The sequence below is a fragment of the Synchiropus splendidus genome, chromosome 8, assembly GCF_027744825.2.
Source record: "Synchiropus splendidus isolate RoL2022-P1 chromosome 8, RoL_Sspl_1.0, whole genome shotgun sequence".
Classification (NCBI taxonomy): Eukaryota; Metazoa; Chordata; class Actinopteri; order Syngnathiformes; family Callionymidae; genus Synchiropus; species Synchiropus splendidus.
Window position 1 is genome coordinate 3,965,971 of NC_071341.1, and position 25,987 is coordinate 3,991,957.

General features: G+C 43.3%; 1 protein-coding gene and 1 long non-coding RNA gene across 2 annotated transcripts in view; one reads left to right on the forward strand and one right to left on the reverse strand.

Moving 5' to 3' along the window:
- The window catches only part of LOC128764074 (putative PDZ domain-containing protein PDZK1P1), a 64,819-nt gene extending 39,391 nt beyond the window's left edge, over positions 1 to 25,428 (forward strand). Inside the window, exons 8-9 of the mRNA XM_053873510.1 lie at positions 19,283 to 19,479; positions 25,287 to 25,428. Coding sequence (XP_053729485.1) covers positions 19,283 to 19,479; positions 25,287 to 25,349 — 260 coding nt within the window. The 3' untranslated portion in view covers positions 25,350 to 25,428. The remainder of the gene's footprint in view (positions 1 to 19,282; positions 19,480 to 25,286) is intronic.
- On the reverse strand, positions 13,614 to 14,302 carry LOC128764050 (uncharacterized). Its single transcript, XR_008415707.1, has 3 exons — positions 14,197 to 14,302; positions 14,049 to 14,124; positions 13,614 to 13,988 (listed from the first exon to the last, which is right to left on the reverse strand). It is a non-coding gene; the product is annotated as an uncharacterized LOC128764050 (long non-coding RNA).
- Positions 25,429 to 25,987: the final 559 nt, after the last annotated feature.

Sequence of the window (25,987 nt, forward strand, 5' to 3'; positions counted from 1 at the left end):
AGTGCTACTACCATAGTAACCCTAAGCAGCGGGGATACATGAACAGGTTGTGGGAAAAATGGTTACTTCGATACCCACAGTCAATGCTAACACCGAAACAGCTAGTAGCTCACTGTTCCAACATCCACAAACGGCAGCTGCTATCACACCTAGAGATTGAAAAGGTACAACACGTTAATGCTATGGAAAGGGGGAGCCAGGACGATAGACCTGAACCCCCTCAGCCAAATTATCAACAAGACTGCCTACGGATACCGACTCCAAAATGGGATCACCATCAGTCACCTCTTCTACATGGATACCATCAAGCTGTACGCTAAGAGTGACCGAGACATTGACTCACTGATCCACACCACCAGGATCTACAGCACAGGTGTCAAACTGAATCCCAAAAGGGCCGTGTGAGTGCAGGTTTTTGTTCTAGCCCTGAAAGCACATACAGGTTAACCAATCAGGTGTCAGCCGAAACAAACAGCACCAGACTGACGATCAACTGATTACAGTCTTCAGACACCTGATTGGTGAGTAGGCGTCGTCTTGATTGGTTGGAACAAAAGCCTGCACCCACACGGCCCTTTTGGGATTCAGTTTGACACCTGTGATCTACAGCAGTGACATCGGAATGTCATTCGGGTTGGAGAAGTGCGGTCGAATGGTGACGAAAAGAGGAAAGGTACTCCATACAGAGGGCAAAATTGCAGATGTGGAGGAGAGCTACAAATACCTTGGCATACCACAGGCAAATGGCAACCACGAAGAGGCTACCAGGAAAGCAGCGACACCGAAATACCTCAAGCGAGTAAGGCAAGTCCTAAAGAGTCTGCTCAATCGCAGAAACAAAGTCCGGGCAATCAACAGCTATGCCCTGCAGTGATCAGTTACCCAGCTGGAATAATTAGCTGGCCAATGGAGGAAATTCAGGCCACAGATGTTAAGACTCATGTGTATGTACGGAGGGTTCCACCCTAAGTCCAATATCCAGAGGCTATACACAAAGTGTAGGCCGAGGATTAGTGAGCATCAGAGCCACTATCCGAGACGAAACATCCAAGCTCCATGACTATGTCAGGGAGGTGGCTCCCAGAGATGGAGCACTTAGTCTCAGACAATGGAAACCGACAGAGAGGGAGGAACTGGAGGAACCATCATGGGCGGAAAAACCCCTGCATGGGATGTACCATTGACAGATAGCTGAAGTGGCTGACATAACAAATCCTACCAATGGCTAGAGAGGGCTGGACTGAAGATTTAAGATTCAAGATTTTTATTGTTAATTTCAAGTAGGGTGATATTATAAAATTGAAATTATGTTTCCCGCTCTCTATTTACAGTGAAAGAATAAAATAAAATGAAAATAAATGTAATAAATAAATATATATAAATATATAATATATAAATAAATATCATAACATATCACTATGTATATGTACTATATTGCTATGTATCTGTACATAAAAATTAAACTAAGAGAATAGAAGTAAATAAATACAGCACCGCTGACCACAGTCGTGGGTCAGCGGTGTGAAGAGGAACGGGCTGAGAACACACCCTTGAGGGGCTCCTGTGCTCAGGGTGATGGCTTCAGAGGCATAGTTGCCGACCCGCACGTGCTGTTGCCTGTTTGTAAGGAAGTGCAGCACCCAGTTGCAGAAGGAGGCCTCAAGTCCCAAGCGGTTGAGCTTCTGCACCAGGTGTTGGGGGATGATGGTGTTAATTGCTTAACTGAAGTCCAGGAACAGCATTCTAACATAAGTGTCCTTTAAGTCCACGTGGGTGAGGGCCGGGTGAAGAGCAGCAGAGATGGCGTCAGCTGTGGACCGCTTCTTCCCGTATGCAAACTGGCACGGGTCATAGGAGGGAGGGAGGGTGGAATTGATGACCTCCATGATAAGTCGCTCGAAGTATTTCATGATGGTGGAGGTCAGCGTTTGCGTGGGTTGATCCTGGAGAGGGTCCTCTTCATGCTGGTTGGGTCCAGATGTACAGCCAGTTCCTCAGGAGGGGGCTTGACCTTCTGCGTGGGGCTGTTGTTTGCAGCATCAAAGTCCATGGTGAAGGCTTGTAGTCTGTGAGGGTTTGGATGCCACACGAGAGTGAACGTGCATCTCTGGTGTTGCTGAAGTGTCCCACAATCTTTTTTCTGTACTGTTCTTTAGCTTTCCTTATTCCACGTCCCCAGGTTGGCTCTGGCTGTCGTGAACGCAGCATCTCTGGTCTTGAAGGCAGAATCCCGAGCGTTCAGGAGCCCTCGAACTTCTCCTGTAAGCCATGGCTTCTGGTTGGCACGAACTGTAATGGTTTTGACCTGGGTTACATCATCAATACATTTGGTGATGTACGATGTGACATCCTCGCCATCTGGCCAAACTCTCACCTCTTTCTGTGTTGGCCTTGTGACTCTCACTGTGGGTGCTGCATACAGCAGGTCTGAGCATAACCGTGATGTGGTCAGAGAGACCCAGGTGGGGAAGAGGGACGACCTTGAATACACCTTTTAAAGTAGAGTAGACCAGGTCCAGTGTGTTGTCGCCTTTTTTTGGGAAAGTCCACATACTGGTGCAGTTTAGGGAGAAAAACCTTCAGGTCGGCGTGGTTGAAGTCTCCAGCTGTGATGAGGAGACCATCTGGGTGTGTTGTTTGTTGTGTGCTGATGGCCTGGAACTGTTCATTCAGTGCCTCACTTCTACTGCTGTTGTCGGAGGTGGGAGGGATGTAAACAGCAACAAGGAGAAGAGAAATTCCTCTGGCAGATAAAAGGATCACCATTTAATGATGATAAACTCTGCTAGCTGAGAGCAGTGTTTGTGCATAACAGTAGCATCCCTGCACCAAGCGCAAACACACACACCTCTGCCGTGTGTCGTCCCTCCTCCCATTAGGACGCGATCAGTGCGGTAGCATGTTAGCCCGGCTAGCTGAATAGCGGAGTTCGGTACTCCGTCGTGTAGCCACGATTCTGTAAAGATAAACACACAACAGCGGTCTGGTGTTGAGCCTGGTCCAGATTCCTCCACGCTCTCCCCGCTTCTGCTTTCTCTCACACCGCTTCCGAACTCTCCTACATCGCTTCTGACGTCTGCTATTCAGGCGAGTGGCCACGAGCGAGACCGGTGAAATGGAGCGTAGGAGTCCCGCGGCTCGCACGGAAACAATGGTGTCCATGTCGAGACTGTGTAATACATTGGTAGCGGATAAAAGGCATTGTCGGCTGAATTGTCCTGCCTTTTTTAGACAACATTCAGTGTGCATAAACTTGGATGAGCATAGCTGATATATATATATATATATATATATATATATATATATATATATATATCTAAAAGTCATTCAATGCTGTAGACAATTTGTCGAATTATGTACTAACCCAACCAAAGAGTTTAGTGCGCTGCTCAAGCACATAAGCTTGCCGTGACATTCCTGGTGTAGTAATCTTGAGATCTTCATATGTAGCAAACAAATCCACTGTGTACAACTTCTCAAATTGGGCTGTGGATGGCCAATAGCCACTTTCAATAAGCTCACTAATACCGACATTGCAAGCTTTCCCACAGGACAGCTCTTAACCTTCAAAATAAAAGCCTAGTGTATAAACGAAAGGTAACAGATGAGATGTAGATCTAAGACAGAAAAGGAGAGGCGGGAGGCATCCCAATAGGCAGAGGGAGAAGAGGAAAGACAAGAGAATAGGATAGAGGGTAGGGACCTTGAATGTGGGAACTATGACAGGGAAATCTAGAGAGTTGGCTGACATGATGCAGAGCAGGATATTTTTGGAGGACACGGTGGATATTTTATTTTCCACCAAGTGGAAAGGTAGCAGGGCTAGAGGCTTAGGAACTGGTTTTAAACTGTTTTGTCATGGTGCAGATGGGAAGAGGAATGAAATGGCTGTCATCTTGAAGGAGGAGTTTGTCAGGAATATTCTGGAAGTGAAAAAGAGTATCAGACAGAGTTATCAGTCTCAAGTTAAAAATTGAAGGGGTCATCTTCAATGTAATTAGTGCTTATGCCCCTCAAGGAGAAGAACACATTCTGGAGTGGTGATTAGATGAACTGCAGGAGAGTATTCCCAGAGGTGTGAGAGTGGTCAGTGGGGCAGACTTCAATGGACATGTTGGTGACGAGGAAGTGATGGAAAAGTTTGGTAGTTTGGTATACAGCTGAGGTGATCAGGGAGACAGGTAGAAGAGTTCTTGGTGTGTCATCTGGAAGAAAAGTGGATAAGGAGACTTGGTGGTGGAACGAAGAAGTGCATGAGTTTGTTCAAAGGAAGAGGTTAGCTAAGACAAAGTGGTATGTTGAGAGAACAGAAGAGAGTAGGCAGGAGTATAGGGAGGCCCAGCAACAGACAAAGGCAGTGGTGTCAATGGCCAAACAGAGGGCCTACGAAGACTTGTATGTGAGGTTGGACGGTAAGGAGGGTGAGAGAGATTTGTACAGGATTGCAAGGCAGAGAGATAGAGATGGGATGGACGTGCAGCAGTTTAGGGTGATCAACGATAGAGATGGGAATGTTTTGACTAATAACAGAAGTGTGTTGGGAAATGGAAAGAGTACTTTAAAGAGCTGAAGAATGAGGAAAATGAGAGAGAACAAAGAGTAGAAAGAGTGGTCATTGTAGATCAGGATTTAGCAAAGATTAGTAATGCTGAGCTGAGAAGGGCATTAAAGATTATGAAGAGTGGAAAGGTAGTGGGCCCCAATGATATACCAGTGGAGGTGTGGAAGTGTTTAGGAGAGGTGGCAGTTGTCTTTTTGATGAGAACATTTAACATGGTCTTTAAGGGTGAGAGGATTCCTGAGGAGTGGAGGAGAAGTGTGCTGGTGCCCATCTTCAAGAACAAGGGAGAGTGTTGTGGCAACGATAGAGAGATAAAGTTGATGAGCCATACAATGAAGTTGTGGGAAAGTGTAGCGGAAAGTAGACTCAGGGCAGAAGTTAGTATATGTGAACAACGGTTTGGCTTCATGCCAAGTGCACCACAGATGCAGTGTTTGCTTTGAGGATGTTCATGGAGAAGTACCGAGAAGGTCAGAAGAAGCTCCATTGTGTCTTTGTGGACCTGGAGAAAGCATACGACAGAGTGCCAAGAGAAGACTTGTGGTATTGTATGAGGATGTCTGGAGTGGCAGAGAAGTATGTTCGAGTGGTACAAGACATGCATGTCAGGTTAAGACAGTGGTGAGGTGTGCTGCCGGTGTAGCAGAGGAGTTCGAGGTGGAGGTGGGATTTCACCGAGGCTCAGCTCTGAGCCCGTTCCTGTTTTCAATGGTGAAGGACAGGTTGGCAGATGAGGTTAGACAAGAAGCCCCTTGGACAATGATGTTTGCAGATGACACTGTGATCTGTGGTGAGCGCAGGGAGAAAGTGGAATATAAGCAAGAGAGGTGGGGGTATGCCTTCGAAAGAGAGGAATGAAGGTTAGCCGCACTAAGACGGAATGTATGTGTGTGAATGAGAGGTGAAGTTACAGGATGCAGAGATAAAGAAGGTGGGGAATTTTAAGTACTTTGGCTCAACTGTCCAGGGTAATGGAGAGTGTGAGAAAGAGGTGAAGAAGTGGGTGCAGTCAGGATGGAAAAACTGGAGAAAAGTGTCGGGTGTAATGTGTGACCAGGGGTGTCTGCAACTATGAAAGCGAAAGTGTACAAAATGTTGGTCAGGACGGCAATGTTGTATGGTTTGGAAACAGTGGTACTGAGGAAAAGACAGGAAGCAGAGCTGGAGGTAGCAGAGATGAAGATGCTGGTGGTCTCTGTGAGTGATCAGGATGGATAGGACCAGGAACCAGTATATCAGAGGGACAGCACATATCAGGTGTTTAGGAGAGAAAGTCAGAGAGGCTAGATTGAGATGGTTTGGACAAGTACAGTGGAGAGACGTTGAGGTTGGAACTGCCAGGCAGAAGGTCGAGAGGAAGGCCAAAGAGGAGATTTATGTATGTGGTGAAGGAGGTCGTGAAGTTTGTAGGTTTGAGAGAAGAGGAAGCAGAGGACAGGGTCAGACGGAGGAGGATGATCCTGCTGTGGCAACCCATGAAGGGAGAAGAGGAAGATGTCAGAGATTTGTGAAATTCGATGATTGTGTTTTCAAAAAGAGAACAGTTCTTTGAAATTCAACCTTCATTTTGTTTGTTGGGTGTCATGGGAGCCTCAGTATCCTTGAGGACCAAGGGCCTTGTGTTGAAATAGTGTAACTATCATTAACTGAATTGAATTGAGTGATTGAAAAGTGATATCAATGTATTGAAAATGTCAAATGCACAAGAATACCTGGACTTGTGAAATTGTGTGCATTCCTAAAGCCATGTACATTTCCTTTCTACATCACAGTCAGTGGGGAAGTGCAGATGGTGGTGTGTACATACAATAATATAGATTTATAGTCAAAACATCCAAGAAAAAGACACTACAAAGATTGGTCAGTGTTGAGACTCATTCCCATTTTCGACCATCATTGAGACTACAGCATATGATGAAGCATATGAAGGATTTGTTTTCAATCTGTCAATTTCCACCGGGAGTGGAGTATAGCAAAATTTTCTCGTTTCAATTCAGTATTGATTCTCTTCTTGTGGTGCATCCTGTAAAAGGTGATGGAACTGGAAGATTTCATAATAAAACACTTTTATTCACATTTTACAGTCAGAGCAAAAGGAAAATCACAACACGGGCTGCACCGCTGCGCTGAATGAAACTCAACACCAAAGATTACAGGTTTCAATCTGAGCAGTCGAAAATCCCACAGTCAGACTCTCTGTTCAGCACTCCCTTGGACTGTGTAACTTTATCTGGGCGAACAGTCTGGCGTGTTTTCTGAGAGTGGTGTCATAGGTCCAACTCCACCCTCAGCCCGACACTTTACGACAGAAGGGCAGAGCGACCTAGGCAGCAAGTTGACTTTATTTACACTGTGGCAATAGTTCGTAGTGAGGAGTCCAAGAAGAGAAAGCGTGAAACCGACAGAGCAAGATCTCGGACAAGATTCAATATAGGAGATGCATTTACAGCCAGACGAGTAACTGAGAGCTTCAAACTACTTTTCTTCTGATCCTGAAGTGACGAAGTTTGTACTTGACTTCTAAGTCGTTTTTGTGTTCACTGCTGTTTCTGCTGTGTTACCAAATCACTTTTAAGACAAACAAATGTGTATACGCTGTGTAGTATATATGTTTGCAGTGAAACAGATGGACTGTGGTGCTAAAACAGATGCTAGATATACGTATGCTATGCTAAAGGAAATAATTTATCAATTAATTTATTGCCAGCGAAAATGACTTAGATGATCTTAAATGATCCAACACAATTATCGGTGTCTGTTGTTTGTTGCATTGCGCTGTCAAAGGGTACAGTAAACATGAAGCTGGCCAAACGGTTTAGCCATGAAGATAAAAATTGCGCCGCTTGCGGCTAACCTCCGTGGCTAACGTCTGCTGGCATTCATCAGAAAGAAAAACTGGTTTCGCCAATTCACTGTCATTATAAGTGCTTATGGTCCATCTGGTTTGGACAAGTGTAACATGCTATATCGCATGTTCCATCTGTAGAGTCCTCTGTTGTGCAGACGTGCTTCGAGCTGGAGAGAGACGCGACCAGCGCCAAATTCCATCATCCCTGTCAATTGTTTAGGAATTTATTGAATAAGAATAGTTCTATGTCATGTGTGCCCTCTAATGGCCTTCGCTATTGGTTAATCCACAACAAGGTGCTGGCCTCGGCCTGAGACATCGATTGATTGGCTCTTCACCCAGGAAGGCACTGCCCATCATGTATAGCCTCCCTCGTCTTCCGCTGTTCGGCCTCTTTTTCCATTCAGCCTGCGACTAGTCACAACCATCGGGTCACGGTGCAAGAGATGTTTCCTTTGGAGGCTGTCGACCAAAACTCTTGTTTCGTGCTACTGGGCTCAGCGCATCTCCATCTTTGGGACTCTTACGCTGCATGTCTGAGTATGCCTCACCAACTTCATCGGATAGCGTGGCTCCTCAGAACCTTGCTTCCCCGACTGTGGATTCCCTTCCTTCCACGAGGACGGGAGGGCTGGTTTGGGCTGACGCAACCGAGGAGGACGACCACCACTTCTATGAGACCTCGGTGGGTCTTAACGTCTTTCCTGAGGATGACAAGGAGACCATGTTCTCCGTTTTGGAGGATGCCGCCAATGAGACAGCAACAGTGGACCTGGCCAAGAGTTTACCCGCTAGACGAGATGCATAGTTTGTTCCGGATGGCCAGGAGGACTCTTTCAGTGTATCTTCCCCCCGCTGACGAGCCCCAGGTAGAGGACCTCTCCATCTCCATGGTCACGAAAGCACGTGTCCAAATACGGCGCACCTCTGGGCTCACTCAGCAAGGGAGGTGCAGCAGCTGTTGAGTATCTGCGCCCCCCAGGACATTCACTGGATACGCAATGATGGCAGGGATGGAATATTCAAAAGGTTTACCACCCTCAGGTGATACTATGAGCTTCTGTCTAACGCCTTCTCCTTCCCTCTGGTCGGGACAGAAGCAGAGTCTTCCACATGAGAAGGACAGTCTCATCATGCAGCTTGTCAACCAGACCTTCTCTTGCTCGCTTCACCTCCAGAATCTTGCCAACAACATGGCGTTCCTGGCGGCGGCCCCGGACAATGCAGTGTTTGAGCAGGAGGGCTCAGTTGAGGAACAAAGGAGTGCAGCCAAATGATCAGGTTGATAATGCCATTTCTGCAGCGCGTCAGGGAACAGAAACTGTCAGTCATCACGGTGGCGCCGCACAGGCCAAACATGACATAGTTTCCGGACCTGGTCAGACTGACCTCCATGGCCAATCTCGAATATTACCGGAGTGTTGACCCAAGCCAGGCCTCCTGTAAGGAGCCTAACCCAGAGGTGGAGTCTGCAGGTGGTCCTAGAGGGCCTGTGTAAACCTCAGTTCGAACCCCAAGCTTTCTTTTCTTTCTTTTCTGGCGTACCAGACCCTTAACATGGTATTACTCTTAGGTTTGACGTCAGCTAAACGGGTGAATGATCTGAAAGCATTGTCAGTCAATCCTTACTGTATGCCTAACACTGCTTTCAGACCAAAGGTGATCACCTCAGTGTATTGGTCACAGGTAATCATCTTGTAGTCGTTCTATCTTCCCCCTCATCAAAATGAGGAGGTGAAACTGCATCTTTTGTGTGACAGAATTGGGGACTTCAGACTGTCGGACAGACTGTCCGTTATGGTGGGAGTCTGAAAGAGAGGGCGGTTTCTGCCCAGTGGTTGGTACACTGGGTGTGCTCAGTCATCAAGAAGGCGTATGAGACCACAGGAGCTGAGTACCTCAAAGCACACTCCACAAGGTCCATCTCCTCTTCAGTGGTGCTGTTTGGCAGAGCTTCCATGCCAAGCAGGGTCATGGTCTGCGAAGCACATATGACATAGAAATACTGCGAAGTTCTCTAACTGGCTGCCCAGCAGGCCTGTCTTCGGCAGCTGGGTTCCAAAAGGGGCAGAGCAGCGGAAAACGAGGGGGTTATACGCAATAGGCCGTGCCTTCCTGGGCGAAGAGCCAATCAATTGAAGTCTCAGGTCGAGGCGAGCGCCTTAGTGTGGATTAACCAATAGCAAAAGCCGTATTCATAGAAATATCGTTACATTAGGTAACCAGTATTTTCTAACTGTGACATCTGTTTCCTCAGTCAACTTGAAATAAAAGTGGGAAAGGGCGTTTTGATCTCACGCTCTTAGCCCTGTATGCTGCTTATTGAAACATGCTGAGTCATGATGAAATAAACCTAGACAGGAAAAAGCTTCACCTTCGTCTTTATTATCCTACAGCACAGTAAACGATGGTGGCGTATTGCTACGGCATAAATAGGAACAGCTGGGCCATCAGAAAAATTATCTCTTATTGGACATGTAGTCTCACATTATCAAACATATTTAAACGAAGGTGAAACACAGAAAGAAACGGATAGCACATAACACATAATGGAGGTGTGAATAAACATAACGGTTTTCAGCATGTTTTTTCATGGAAGAATCCCATATGAAACATCACAATGACTGATGTCCGTTGCTTGTGGAACTCAAGTAGTGCATTCCAGCTATTACTGACACTGTAGGCTTGTTGACTGTGCCAAGGATGGTGGCTTTCTGGCTCAGGAGTTGTCAAGGGACAGCGATGTAAAAAAAAAAAAATGTTGTTGGAGTTCTGCCCTTATCTATGAATGACTCCATCAGTCTCGTCACTTCACTTTCAGACAGTTCCCCCACTGGAACCACTGGGGTCCTTGCCGAGCGATGGGAGAACATTGCAAATGTACTTCAAGTTTTTGAGCATCAAGTCCACAAAAGTTGATCCCAAACTTGTCATGTGACATTGAAATGTACTGTAGGAAACAGCAGCAAGTCTTTAATGGGAAAAGCGGTTCATCAATGCTGATGTGTCGAACAAGGTTGTAGGACACGCTGCACGTTGACTATTTATCTCCCCCAGCGAAAAAGGCTGCATGCAAATTTGCAACCTTTAGCCCACCATCCCCCGCTGCCACATGATTTCCCTGAGGGTACCAGGTAAGCTGGAGGAGGTCAGGTTCTTTGTGTTTTTGTGCACAAGTGCAATGTTTATACTTTTTTTCTTTTTTTTTTGTAAAACCAGCATGTTTCATTTTTTAGTGGTGGGGCGCATTTAAAATATTTAATCAAAATAACATTGAGGTGGCCTGTATTACTTTTATCTATTATTGTATTTTGCACGTAGCTGTATTGCAGAGAAGATGAACATATTGTATCAATGTAATTACACTGCAAAAACTACAGGCTTGCACATTGATTGGCCAGGCAGGGTGCCCATTGGGCTGACAAAAACACGTGAGAGTCATTTGAATGGCTGACTGGTGCATTCCTCAGGCGATGGCTTCATTTACAAATAAAGAAGAAATACTAATTGTTGCTGTCAGAGTCGTCAGTTTGGACTCGGGGTCTTCCGACCCTTCTCCAGGACTTTAGGGGGGTTATAAAAATCTGGGGGTCTTCTCGTGTTAAACTACCTTAAACAGGGAGTCTTTATCTCAAATACTTTCAACAAAAAATACACATCCACTTGCAAAACAAACTAAACTGTCCATAAATAAACGCCACCCACAAGGTCCTGTTCCACAAAATAATCCCTCAACAAAACGCAAAAATGGATATCTGAAAAAGTGTATTTCATAATCCACCCAGAAAATGTGAAAAAAAATATCCATCCAAGTGGCCAGAGGAGGGATAGACTCCTGTGATCTTCTTGGCTGATCTTACTATGCGGTGGAAAGTCTTGCTAAAGGAAGAGCTGAGGCTCAGTACCACAAAGTGATGCAACTGGTTATGATGTTCTCTATTCTCTGCACGAGCAGGGGCCCCTGTGTTCAGGGTGATGGTGCTGGATGTGTTGCTGCCTGTGGTGCATGTGGTCTCCCTGTCAGGAAGTCCAGTAGCCAGTTGCATATCGAGGTGTTGATGCTCAGCTGAGTCAGTTTGTAGAGCTGTTGGGGGATGATGTTGTAAAATGCCGAACTGAAATCTGCGGACAGCATTCTGACATATGAGTCTTTGGTCTCTAGGTTGGTGAGAACAGAGTGGACCGCGGTGGAGATGCATCGTCCGTTGACCGGTTGGGCTGATAAGCGAACAGGAAGGGGTCCAGGTAGGGAGGACCTGATGTGGTGGATGACTCGTCATTCGAAGAACTAATATCAGGATGGGGGTCAGTGGTACCGGACGGCGGTTGTTGAAGCAGGAGGGAGCTGACTTCTTTGGGACCGGGATGATGGTAGTGGCTTTGAAGCACGTGGGAACAACCCCCTGTCTCAGTGAGTTGTCGAAGATGTCCGTACAGATATCTCTGAGTTCAGCAGCAGTTTCTCAGAACACAATGGTTTGTTGGCTAAGCCCATGGCCTTCCGTGCATTGATCTTGTGGAGGGATCTCCTCATGCTGACCGGGGTCAGTGCGACCACTGGGTGCCCTGGAGGGGGTGTCTTGTGTGTATGAGTCTTGTTTTGTGCTTCAAAATGAGGAAAGAAGTTGTTCAGTGAGTTTAGTGGGATATATCACAGGTCTAAGGCGAGGGCTTGTAGTCCATGATGGATTGGATACCACAGACTCCTGGTGTCTCTATTGTCGCTGAAGCTGCGTGGGGCCTTCCTGGAGTACTGCCTCTTTGCTTCCCTGATGCCACGGGACAGGTTGGCTTGTCCAGACCTTGTGCTTGCCTCATCCCCACATCTGAAGGCAGCGTTGCATATCTTCAGTAACCTGTGGACCTCTCCTGTCAGCCGTGACATCTAGTTTAGCCCGGACGGTGATGGTCGTGGTAATGTCATCTGTGCACTTGCTTATATAGGCTATGACAGACTCTGTGTATTCCTGGATGTCTATGGTGGGGTCGTAGGTTGCAGCTTGCTTGAACATGCTCCAGTCTGTGGTGGCAAAACAGTCTTGGAGTGCTTCTCTTGCCCCATCTTGCCACACCCATACCTGCTTCCGAACCAGTTTTGTGACACTCGCAAGTGGTCTGCATGTTGTATTAGCATAACAGTGAGATGGTCCAAGGCAACCGGGTGAGGAAGGGGAAGGGCCTGCTACGCTCCTCTTTGGGGGGTGTAGACATTGTCCAAAATGTTGCTTCTTCGTGTTGGAAAGTTTTTGTTTGAGTGTGAGTTTGAAAATACAATTTTTAGGTGAGCATGGTTGAAATCTCCAACCAGAATGAACAAGCCGTCTGGGTGGACTGTCTGCAGTTCACTGATGTGATGGTACAGTTCGTTCAGTTCCTCAGATCTGTTGTCGTTGTGGTTAGGAGCGATGTAAACAGCCACCAGCAGTATGGCAGTAAATTCTCTCGCAAGATAGAATGGCTGGTACTTCAGAACCATGAACTCCAGTAGCGCTGAGCAGTATTTCCTGACCATTACAGCGTCCCAACACTGGACAGGAGAAATAGGGGACCCATTGGAATAGATTACTACTTACTGTAATAGACCACAGACACATTACTGTTCATTATTTTTAAATATTCACTCCTCACGTTGTCAGTCTAAGGACAGTTGTATGATGCAAAACACTTTAAGAAACTGACCAATGTTTTTACTCCAGGGAAGCTTTAAGTGTTATAGGTACTACTGTAGCGGTAGATCGCTGTGTGAGATGCTGGGATACTGTGCTGCCGTAACTCTTGTACGCGTTGCCGGGCTGCTACGTGCTGCGGTGCCAGACATTGAATTAAAAAAAAAAGCATCTGCTGGCCGTTGTCGTAAGTACGGGTGGACGTAGGTAGACTTTCGAGATGATATTATTCTTATATTATCCATGTCACAGATGCTGGCTTCCATGATACCGTCTTTTCCTAATATCACTACATAGATAAGACTTTATTATCTTAAAAAACAAATTCACTGTCACAGGACCTCTTAGAGCACACAGTGGCGTAAAAAAGGTCAGCAGTCCGATTACTCAGGAGACATGAGACAAGGTTCCAATTGCATGTTAATAAATATAGATCCTTTATTAATACGAATCACTCTAAAATGCAACAATCAGAAATAAAAGTGGCAAGACTATAGTGGATCTGGGGATGGGAGACACCCTCAAAGGCGGGTATGATAACACAACAACCTGATGAACCCGAACAAACACATCCAAGATGCACAAACATGCAAACGTGTCCCCAACAGCAAAGCACACGATGAAACAAACCACCACCAGGTCACATATACCATCTGGGCCCCAGCAGCTACAAGAGGAGTCAGTAGCAATAAATGAACAAAATACTTGAAACAAAATAACAGACTGACTGAATAATGAACGATAAAAGGAATATCAAACATCACCCAGAATGAACAAATTACAAAACAAAACAAGACCTGAAGCGCACAAAGCAACGCCATACAAAACAGTGCTGCACGAAACTGCACCGTACAAAACAGCAGTGGTTCTTCCCGTCTTGGTGATGCGCCGTCACATCTCCGATGAGACATATCTAAATCAGAGGTGCTATGGTCAATCCAAGTGCTGCGTTCCTAAATCGTTCGTCACTTACCAGACTTTGGCACACGATGATGCACCTGCCCAAGTGCAGTGCAGTAGAGGACGCAGCGCAGCTACCGGCAACGCATCTATACGTTTAAAACCAGCTGTGAGCTTTACCAAATCGCAAACCAGGATGATGGGGGAGAACGACAGCTTACCAGCCATACATGTGACAGCGATCCAACCAGCATCACCACGACGCTCCAAACTCGAGCCACTTTTCTGTGCTGCCCGACAGCTTGCGGGTGACCTGGAAAAAAAAACAGCAGTCCGGAAGCAGAGCGAGAGAGAGACCTGACAGTGCCCACGTCACTTAAATAGTAGCAGCGTCCCCTGGTGATTGGTTGGTGCCACTAAACGCAGCGAGCGCATTAACTGCCTTTCCATCTGCTACATTCGTACATTTCACAGTAAGAGTGAATATTTAAAAATGATGAAATCACAGATCTATCACTATAGACAACTGTCCTCACCTGGTCCAACTTGCCTGCACTTTTCTATTCACCTCTTTTAATCTGTCCATCACTGTCTATGAGTGGTCTCTTAAGCCTTAACTTATTTGTTTTCACTTCTTCTGCTCCCTCACCTTCACCAGTCCCCTGCCTCTCTCCCACACACTTTTGACTGTACACACGACTCTAAACTTGGTTTGGGCGATATGGAAAAAAATAGTTAATACATTAATACATAAATGAATACATTTTGGCGATAACTATAAATATCTCGATAACACGCACACCATATATATCCAGATAAGTTAGTAAGTTGTAACTGGAATGAATAATAAAACAGTGTTTGATTGCAAAACAACTCTAGTGTTTGCTGTGATGACTGCAGTCTCTTCAGGAGTCAAGTGTTCACTGCGGAAGCGTAGATCAAGAAATCATGCCATGTTGATGAGATCTACAATGTTTGGGTCATCATATTTGCTGGTCAAGTATTCCAGCACAGATTTTTTTATGGTCTTGCGGAGGTCTGTATCCTCATCTTTACCAATGAGTAAATCTTTGCTGGTCATGTTAAGAGCAGGCTTCAGACAAGATTCTGTAACATTGTCCTCAGAAGAGTCATCAGGTCGTAGAAGCACAAATAAATTGCAGCAGTATGATGGAATAGCATCTGTTCTTGCAGGTACGATGATCCTCAATTGGAGCCCCATTAATTTTTTCCCGTTCTACTCGGAACAAAAGGCGTTCGTGCCCCCATGCACGATGCAGTTGATTAAATATTTGTGACAGCATGAACAAATTGCCTTTAGACCAGGTTGCCCCTTTACTGAGAGTGTCATCATGGAAGTCACTGTGACAGACGCACAGAGCCGTTTGAGGGGTAATAAGTATCAATATACACATTATTACACGTAGAATTAATAATTGGTCGGTGCCAAATGTGGATGCAAAATAATACATTTCAAGCGGCACTGTGCTGACCGTGGTGAGATTTGATCATAGGTAATTGAAGTGCCAGTGACACACTATATGTTGATACTCAGTTGAGCATTAGTTGTGATACCTACACAACTTTTCGCAACATACCTGTGCACCTAGTGATGTTGTGGCTAAATGTTGTCAGCACAAATAAAAATTAAAAAAAAGACTAAATGAACAGTTGAGATACATAATAATTTTGGCCAATGTTCAATGTGCTTAATAAGCAAATGATCAAATGCATTGTCAAATCGGATTGGCCCACTATATGTTCACTGTGCGCTTCGACGGGGCAATACGATAAACAGCAGACATCAATAACCGTGTAAAAACTGAAGTCATTTTCACTGGCAATTCATTGAATGACTATTTTCGCCATACACAAAGTACATCTAGCACCCCGTTTTAGCACCACAGTTCATCTGCAAGCATACGCTATACAAACAACAAACATAGACACATTTGTTTCCCTTAAAAAATGATTTGATAATACAACAGAGACAGCAGTGAACACAAAATTGACTTACAAGTTGAGTAAGACCACTTCAGTATCAGAAGAAAGGCCTTTCGTTGCTATCAGTTATTGCCACGCTGTAAATGCATCTAATATATTGACTCTTGTCCGGGATCTCACTCTCTCATTCCATTCTTCCATGATGTAAACAAAGGAACTCAGATTACTTCTGAGATCGCTCCGTCGTTCTGCTGTAAAGTCTGGCGGTGGGGCTGGTGTTGGGGCTATGAGGCCACTCTCAGAACACGCCTCCGGGCAGCTCGCTCAGAGAAAGTTACATAGTCCAAGGGAGCGTCTGACAGAGAGCTAAAGAGTCTGACTGTTCATACACACATATTTATGTCTAAATGTTACGCATTGTCACTTTAAGCATGAGAATTTCCGTATTGCATGTGTGCATATACAATTAGCTTCTACAACCAGTCTTGTCACCGCTGCAGCATATTAGATTAGATTAGATTAGATTAGATTGCCTTTATTCATCCCACAATGGTGCCATTTTGGCAGCATTAAAGACAAACATTAAACATTAAATATATTGACGAAAAAACAACACAATCAACAAGGCAGAAACAGATACAGTAGAAAAAATAGCATCATGAAAAAAATACATAAAAATAAATGAGTGAATAAAACACTAATGCGCACAAATGAATAACGATATTTATCTTAATTTGGTAGTGATGCTTAATGTGCCCTTAATTTAGGGAGAGAAACACTCTGTCATATTAGCAATTCAAAGAGTTAATTGTGAATGCATTCGTTCACCCACATATTTGATTGAGTAACAGTACTGCATTTCCACTGAAAGGTATTGGTCGGGTCATGTGTGGTCGAGTCCCATAATCATGACATTCCTCAGTCTCATATTCCCCCACTTTTCAATCTCCTCTCCAATGTGTACAAATGTTTGCATTTATTCAAGGTTTTCATTTCACCCAGGAGTGATTGTAATCCACTCTAAATGTACAGTAATCTACTGGCAGCAGCTTCGCCAGTTGATTACAGCAATTTTAAAGGAATATATTGTACCGTAAATTACTGTAAATGGATCTGCAATTATTTGCTGGAAATTTAGAACATTTTATTTTCCAGTAAATTATTGTAAATTTACAGTGGAAAGTTTTGAAATAATTACAATACCTTACTGTAATATTAACATTATTACTACTACTACTACTACTAATAATAATAACAATAGTAATACATCTATAAAAAGAACTTACAGCAAGACAACAATAACTTCAGTTCCTTTTCAAATATTTATTGTTTTTTTTTGTTTGTTTGTTTACTTCAATTACAGTGCATACCGGAGTAACTTATAGCATAACCTACAGACAGCATAGGTAAGTGAACAGTAAAAAACAGTTTCTCTCTAATTCCAATAGTTTAAATATGAAAATACTCTGTTTCAATCGTTTCAGTCAGTATACAAGTAAACAAACAGTGTTTAAATGTGTGTATGGGAGTGATCAGACAAAGTCCCATTTGAAGTCACTGATGTTCTTGATGAGTGTGCTGACACACGGATTCACTGATGCTTGCTTCTTTTGGACCATCTTACCTCTCTTCTTGCTTTGTACCTTCTCATGACTAGCTTTTGTCCCTTTCTCTGGATTGATTTTTTTTTCTTTCAGGTGAAATCAGTTTATGAACGCAATATATCAATTAAGTGCAATGTTCAGTACAATGTAGTATTGCAGAATGTTAACTGCTGTAATGGCCATAATAATTTTGATAGAGGCCGTATTTATTTTTATAGTTGCTCTTCTTGTGTCAGTCAAGCTCTGTGGTATAGAACATGTGAAAGAGAAACTACCCCTGAATGAATTCCAGTGTGCATGCTGCATCAGATTGATAGTGAAGGTTGAAGTTGTTGTAGGACGAGAAGAGGACTGCAAGCCAAAGCACAAAGGCTGTGCCTTCACATAGCACCCCTTTTTCTAAGCTCAACATCCAACTTTCGTTTGTCATTGAAACTGAGAAAAAGATTACAGGTTTGGAATTATTAACAAAAATCACAAAAATAATGTAATCCATCCGAATCTTTGAAAAAAAAAAAACTCGCTGTGAAGTTGAACACTTGCTGTGAAGTGCCAGCAAAAGCAATTCTTACCTTTCAGTCATTTTGACACTTTTATTTTGTAATATTTAAGTGGCCCAGAGCTCATTAAAATGTAAAAGGTGTTAAAACCCAACAATATTGAATTATCATATATTTCCGCAAAATTCTGACCAATTATTTAACACATTTCAAATGATTTGCCGCGCTTCCTCTTCTTGTCAAAATAAGAAACTGGACTCACCAACCACAATCAAACGTGGCAGTGTCACAGTCAACAGCACAGTGGCGGGTGTGGCACCTTAAAAAAGCACAAAAACAAAATTAATTATTAGACCCTATAGATAGAGTATATGTTGATTGACAATGAATGGACTTTAGTTGAGAACAATGGAAAATACTTTGTGTAAAGTAGTTAAAAGAATATCTACCAGCAAATTAAGACGTTAATGTAAACCGGTATAGATAGCTGAAACTCAATATTTTCGTGAACTATATAACATAACAAATACAAACTTTTCTGTGCAAACAGGCACACAAAGCACTGTAACATTAGGTTAAACTTGCAACACTACAACATTCTCATCTTTAGAAGATCATGTAAAACTTTTAGCTAGTTTGGAAAACAAACATTTTGAACGTGTTTGTTTTAACGCTCTTCTAAGTAACAGAGAATTTGACAGCAGAAACCTTCAAACCCTTCCCCAAAGTCAGAAAAAAAATGAATTTAATGTTCACTTACTCAGTGGAGGACGTCAGGCAGCTCCGGAGATCTGTGACCGAAGGCAGAGTTGTCCTGCAACTGCGCCTTCGTGGTGGCAGTAGACTGTTGGCAGGCTTGCAGTTTAAGTCAACCAAAATAAAATATAAGCAGCAGAAGATTTTTTTTTCATCTTATAGGCTATGAGTGAAACAGTGGACAGTTGATTTTCAAATTATTTTGCGCACTTTTAATCTTCCCATGATGCTCTGCTGTATACTGTACTGTACAGTATACTCCTTTAAAAAATGACACTCTCTTAAAATACTATAATTTACTGTAATCACATTTTTTTCTCCCAGGATGCATTACAGTTTACAGTATGATACTGTATGACAGTAATATAGTAAAATACTGTTCAGATACTGTAAATTTACATGAAAGGCTGACAGTGTAGATTTCAATGACACTCTGTACAACAATGGCTGTGGTCGCTGTCCGTCACAAATTTTGTTTTTTTGGGGGGTTTGGGTAAATCCAGTGCACATTCTGCGCGAAGTGGAAGTTGGGAGCCCAGCTGAGGGAGCGGGGTTGGAGGATGGAAACCTGCTGCTGGCAGTCAATGGAGTTCCGGTGGAGACAATGGAACATGAGGAAATTGTGACAATGATCAGGCTCAGTGGCAATCGAGTCAGTCTTACCTGTATCTCAATTCTTGGAAGAGCCTTCTTCAGAAAGGTGAGTAAAAGTACAGCTTTTTTTTTTCCTTATCTCTTCCATGATGTGAAAACAGAGTTTACTGATCACCCTGTGTTAACTGATTTTACTTGTTTCAGCTCTTCCTTTTGCTTTCAAAACAAGGCAGATAAAAAGTGGTCACGCTTTTGATAATGTCTAGCCAACCACACGAATCCAAAGTTCACAACACTGATACAGTCAGTTATCTCACTCATGAGACATCATATTTGAAGTATTTCAATAAAAACAGTACTCGGTTCCCAGTAGATTAAAGTTATTGGCAGCATGTAAGTACAAAATAAATGATGCCATCTGAACAACTCCAAGGAAGACACGCAATCTTCCTATGGCCCGATCTAGTCAATGAGTGAAATCATTTAGTGGAACAACTGAAGCACAAACTGAGTGACAGACGAGGTTAGGGAGGACTCTACATGGACCATTGAGTGATCTGTAGTGGGAGTAAAGATGAGCTGGAGGATTATTATTTGCATTGTTGTTTTTTATCTCAGTGGAGCCTTTTTATATACAGTATGTAATCAAAAAAGAAGAAATTTAAACGAAGGTGGAATGACTGCATGAGTAGATGAGAAAGACCACACACACACTCACTCTTTCTCATGTTCCAATAAATGTATAGTGTTTTCACTCAAGTACATACACTCCGCATCAAATGACAATTGAATGACTGTACAATTCCAATAACTATATTATATATAGCAATTGACACAATTAAATGTCATCAGAGACAAAAAAACACTCTTAAATTGGCAAACTTTAAGATCTTAAACGACAACAATAAAATGTTGCAGGACGACGATGTCTATGCAGTTTGCTGATGTGAATCTAAACATTTATATATGCCGTGCAAAGAAAGACAAATCAATTCAGCACCTTCCATTAATGGACATGTTAAAATCCACACTGATCTGAAAAAATGAGTGGATGAGGAAGAACACACACTCTCTTTCCAGTGTTCATGCAAAAGTATGGAGGAGAACTGGAAGTTTAGCATCAGGAAACACACATTTAACACACAAAACACTGCATTGCCAAATATTTCACCCACTATGTTTGTTATGATTTTTTATGGGTTGGGAAAGGAATAACAATATGGCAGACAGATTTTGGAAAGGATTATGAAGGAGGATGGTTAAAATTGGTTAAATTGAACTTGAGCTCCTGAAATAAATTAAAATTTGATCATTCAGTCAGCAGCTGCAGCTGCAAGATTGATTGCAGAAAATAAAACTTTATTTCCGATGCCTGAGTCACAATGGCACTCACAAATTGCTTCTGTAGCAAAAGAATTTGAACATAGAATTATAAAGACACAGGTGTAGCTTTTAGTCTTCTTCCTTAAGTTCCAGAACAATGCCAGGGGTGAAATGTTGACTTTGGTCACATGTCTCAGTAGCTCAGTGCAGGTCTGCAGAACAGTGTAGTCTGTTGGACCTGCAGAGACATGTTGCACCTGTGTCCAAACCAGATGACACTGAATCAGCTAACCTCTTTCTGATAAGTGCTAGCAGATGTTAGCTGCCAGTAGCTAATTGTCAGAGCTGAAATGTCTTAAAACGATGCTCTACACACCAAACACCCATGTTAAACACGAAGAATGACTTACATGTCCGGTACAAACACTGTTTTTTCATTATCTCAGCCGTTCAGTCGTCCAGTCATTCTCGAGAGGGTGTGAATTTAACTCGTAAGTGAACTCAGGCCTGGGCGCTTGGTCTGGTTCCTGTTGCTAAACTTGTCTGGTTTTAACAGATGAAGCAGCTGAAAAGTTCCCAGCTTCCCATGGTGCCTCCGTTCCTTTCACGGACACCTGCTGCTCCGCAGCGCGATGACGTGGTCAGTGGGGAAAGCCCCGGACCCCTGCAATGCCTCGTTTATCCACGGGGAGGCGCGTGGATACATTTTGCCCTCAGCGATTTCAATAGTGGGACTGTACCTTTCTGCTTACTGTGTCAGAGACAGTTGACTTGACAGTCATCCGTAGCGAAACCGGGCTTCTCAATACACGGATCATGCATGCTAAGCACCGCTCAGCACAGAAGCCTCTTGGACAAAATAGTATGAACTCCGGAGCGATGATCAACGAATGATTGAGATGTTAGCAAGACAATTGGTGTAAGTGGTCTTGATACCTCTTTCACCATTGCGTGTGTCGTGTTCTGATTTTTGCTTCCAGGAATCACCATTTAAGCAAACCAGTGTGACGAGGCGACCACTCGCAACATTGATTCATTAATATCTGAGAACTTTTGACGGTCAACAATAGATAGTCACGATGGACGTTAGTGACTCAAAGTGCAGAGATCCCATACGATCCGAGCACAAACAAGGCTTTTCTATCGATCTGGAGTCATGGTCCAGTTCACGCTGAAAGAGGAGGGAGTGGCGTGTATATATATATATATATATATATAAATATATATATATATATATATACAGAGAGAGAGCGAGAGAGAGAGGTAGATAGACACACAGAGAGATATAGAGGTTTATATGATTGTTGAATGATGTTGCTGAGATTCCAGGATTGTGAGGAACAGTGTTCTCAGGGTGAATGGAGAGCGATGTCATTTGTGACTGTGGGGGTGCAAAACACACACTTGTGACACACAGGGATGTGCTTTAACCGCTATACTGCCACTATGTCACATGACCAGCTGTTCAGGTGAGCCTTAGTGCCTTACATATTTGTAGGCTGTGGCTCTTTTCAGCAACACAGTAAAATAATGTGGCACTTACCCTCTGACTGGTTGGCCTCCCCTGCTGTATATCCTTAAAGAGTATGCTGCACCGTACATCAGAAGACATCAGATCATCGCTTTGTACAGGACAATAATCCAAAACACATTGCTGCTGGAGCATTGAGCTTTTGTATTAAAATTGAAAGGTACTGATACAATGGCACACCACCATTTACAAAATGTAAGAATGGAAATAGCATGAAGAAGTCGTCTCATGAACCCCAGCTTGCCATACACTGGCTCCTCAAGTAACCTTTTTTTACCTTTTGTTTACTGAGTGGAGGGATTATATGTGAAGCCCTAATCACACTTGGTGTGAGACCAGCTTTCACTAGTTACTCTGGGCTTTGTGTATGAAGAGAAACTGCCACCTTCAGTTCACACCTTGTAGCGCAATGAGTAGCTGGAGTTTACATTATTCAAAAACACTCCCTCAAGAAGAGGGGGATCACTGCCACAGCTGGAAGTGTGCTGGGGGTGGGCAGGAACTGTGCTGGGACTGTGCTAGAAGGAGAACAATTGAACTGCTCCTACTGTATTTGGATGGCTGTGGTGTCACACACTGGACATGCCCGCTATTAGGTCACCCAAAGAAAGTTACGTTGTCTTTTGTTTTTTTATACTAACAGCTAGAGTGAACGACTGAACGACTGAAGATAATTGTGAGTCTTCGTAATTATGTTGAAAGAGAAAAAAAGACCTGGAAGAAAGCTCGTAAAATAAAAGACTGCAATCAGAGAACAAAACATTGAAGGTTCTGGATGAAAGAAATACATCCATAAGCAGAACCAATGAGCATATCGGGCAGGGAACAAGACCACAGCCCATCCTCGTGAAATTCCAGCAGGAAGTGAGGAAATTCAAGGTTCTCAAGGTACCATGGCTGGCCAAAAATGCAAGTGGAAATAAGGAAGAAAGTCCTGGAAATGAACGTAAAGGCATGAATTATCTACCCTGAAAAGCTGAGAATTGAACTCCAAGATGGCAATCTGGACATATACCATAACTTGGAGGCCGCATTTCATGCCCCCTCGTGGAGTACCAATGAAGAATGAACAACAATGAGGAGTAATGAGTAACACATATTTAGCAACCTTCTGAAGTACACTATGAATGCTACATGAAACATTAAGTACAATAATTAAGATTAATTATTCCCTCTAAGTCTTAAAGTGATCGGTAATTGTGCTCTTACTGTATTTAACAAGCTTCACTTTAGTTAGTTTATTTACGGGACTTATGGGAAAATCTCACCACTGGAGGCAGACTGGGCCCTACGGAGGATGAATTTTGCAGGCTCCCTTGATGAACTTCCTGATTAGAGAGTAGAGGCCGTTCTATGCTGCGATGGCAGCTAAAAAGACTGAAGAGAGTTAAGACTGATATGCCATTGTCCAAGAGAAACTGTCAAAAATGTCAGAGTGGAAGGTGCGCTGGCATTTTTGATATTGTGGGGTATCTTGTCCTCGAGGGGGTACTCACTCATTCCGGACCCAGAGTCAGCCAGAATCTTGAGGAGGCAACCTTGAAGAATGGACCTTGTCAGAGCTCCATCCTTGTGGTCAGATGTTGAGAGTACCTCAGGGGGTCTCAGTAGTGGTCCTCCACAGGCAAGATGTGGAAACCTGTGGGAGTTGGGTGACATCAAAGTCACAATTATCTCTTGTCTCCCCTGAATTCTCACTCTCCAAACCACTCAACTCTTCCACTGACACTGGAGGGCTCTCAGAGAAGCGGGAAAGTTACCTTTTGCATCCTATACTGACGAAAAAGGCAGCCTTCAGTGTTGCATGTTGACGCATTGGCAGCACCACACGTGAAAAAAAGATGTAGTTGGTTAAGTACTATACTACAGTACTAACATTAGGAGGAGAGCCACCTAAAAGGGGTTATAAACAGCAACTGACTGGTTCTCTGTCCCCAAGCAAGATGACGGAGTGTCCATCAATTGACACTCAAGCGGTCCTGGGACAACTTTGCAGTGAGATATATGTGCTGTGTTAATTGGAGGTCACCTTCCAATGTTAGGACAATAGAAGTCTCATCAACAACAGCAAATGCCGCATGACTTCATCTAGTGTTTTGGTCTCTAAACGCAGAACCGTCTGAATTCAGTTTTCTATCCACATCAACAACCTTTGCTTGTGTCCCGTTGTTCCCAGGGACTTCTGTTGGTACAGTTGGCACTCGCTGCAAGAACCTTCTATTTTGACCGCATCAGTAATAATAGTGAAACCTTCGGCTCTCAGATAATAGATGATAAGGCGACGCAATTCAGGGCCAGTTGGACACCAGGCTCTGCAGAACATCTTCTCAGCATCTGCGAATGCATTACCTCCAGAATGGAGAATTCTTTGACTGCTTCATGATTTTCTGCACACACTTGGCAGAATATCAGGATAGATCTGCCATGATCGACGATCATCGGCATCTGGTTTGAAATGTCTATGCTCTTGTTTGTTTCATGTAACTAGTCACTATGCGTAACCATTGAATGGCAGATGACAAAAAAAAAGAAAAACACAAAAAACAGCACACTGCGCTTGCTGTAGGTATGATGTAGCTATGTCTTCAACCATCTGTACTCGGGTTGTTTCGATCATTACCTCTCTCAAGAAGATTAGAGATTTTGTTGTTAAAGGACACAACATTTCCATCACTAAAGTGATTGCTAAGTTAGTCAGTGCTCACACAGATGATCAAAAGCCCCAGTCTTTGCTTATATGCTTATGATATGACATAAGTAGAGTCTCCCCTGAAAATTATTTTTTTATTCAGAAGCTTGCAAGAAGCAATAAACCCAGAAACCTGTTTAAGGAAGTTTGTTGACGATGATGCTCCATGATAATGACGCCTGTCACCATCACTCTAGTGTGCGGACTCTGGCTCTGTTAAACTAGGTGATCAGTCAGAACCATTGCTGAGTACCGGGTTCAATGCAACAGTTTGAAACACTCCTCACTACCTGTCAGCTTCTACATATATACAATGTTGTCTAATAAATACACACAGAAAGTGATTAAGGGTGTGTCTATTCTTTTGCAGTTGGGTTTATCACCTTTGTGGTTCCATGAAGAATTCCTTGTCCAGGACTTGCCAACCCACTAAAGTCTGACAAGTGTAGCAGTCCAGTACCCTTCCACCACACTAGAAAAGTGACGGCCTGTGCTGACTGAAGAGATGGAGTGGTCTAACAGTGAATAGTGATGTCACTACCCAGTTGATTGCTAACGACAACTGCATTGTGGTACTTATCCTATTAATAGTCATTGAATATATATATATATATATATATATATATATATATATATATATATATATATATATATATATATATATATATATATATATATATATATATATATATTCAATAATTATTTCAATGATTATTAATAGTATAAGTACCACAATGCAGTTGGCGTGGTACTTGTACTTTACAAAATTGTGTAAAAATATTTTTGCGTTTGTGATTTATCATGAACATGATAAATGATGAAAAGCTGTAATATTTGTTTTTACATAACAATTAATTAAAAATAAATCAGCAGCTCCTGTCTTCCATGAGTTATTTTGTGCTTTATTGTTTATTGTTGATTGTTATCCATCCATCGTCACCTGCTTATCCGTTGCCGGGTAGCGGGGGCAGCAGCTTCAGGAGGTCACGCCACACGCCCTTCTCCCGAGCGACATCTACCACCTCCGACTGAGGGATCCCGAGACGCTCCCAGGCTAGCATTGATTGAACA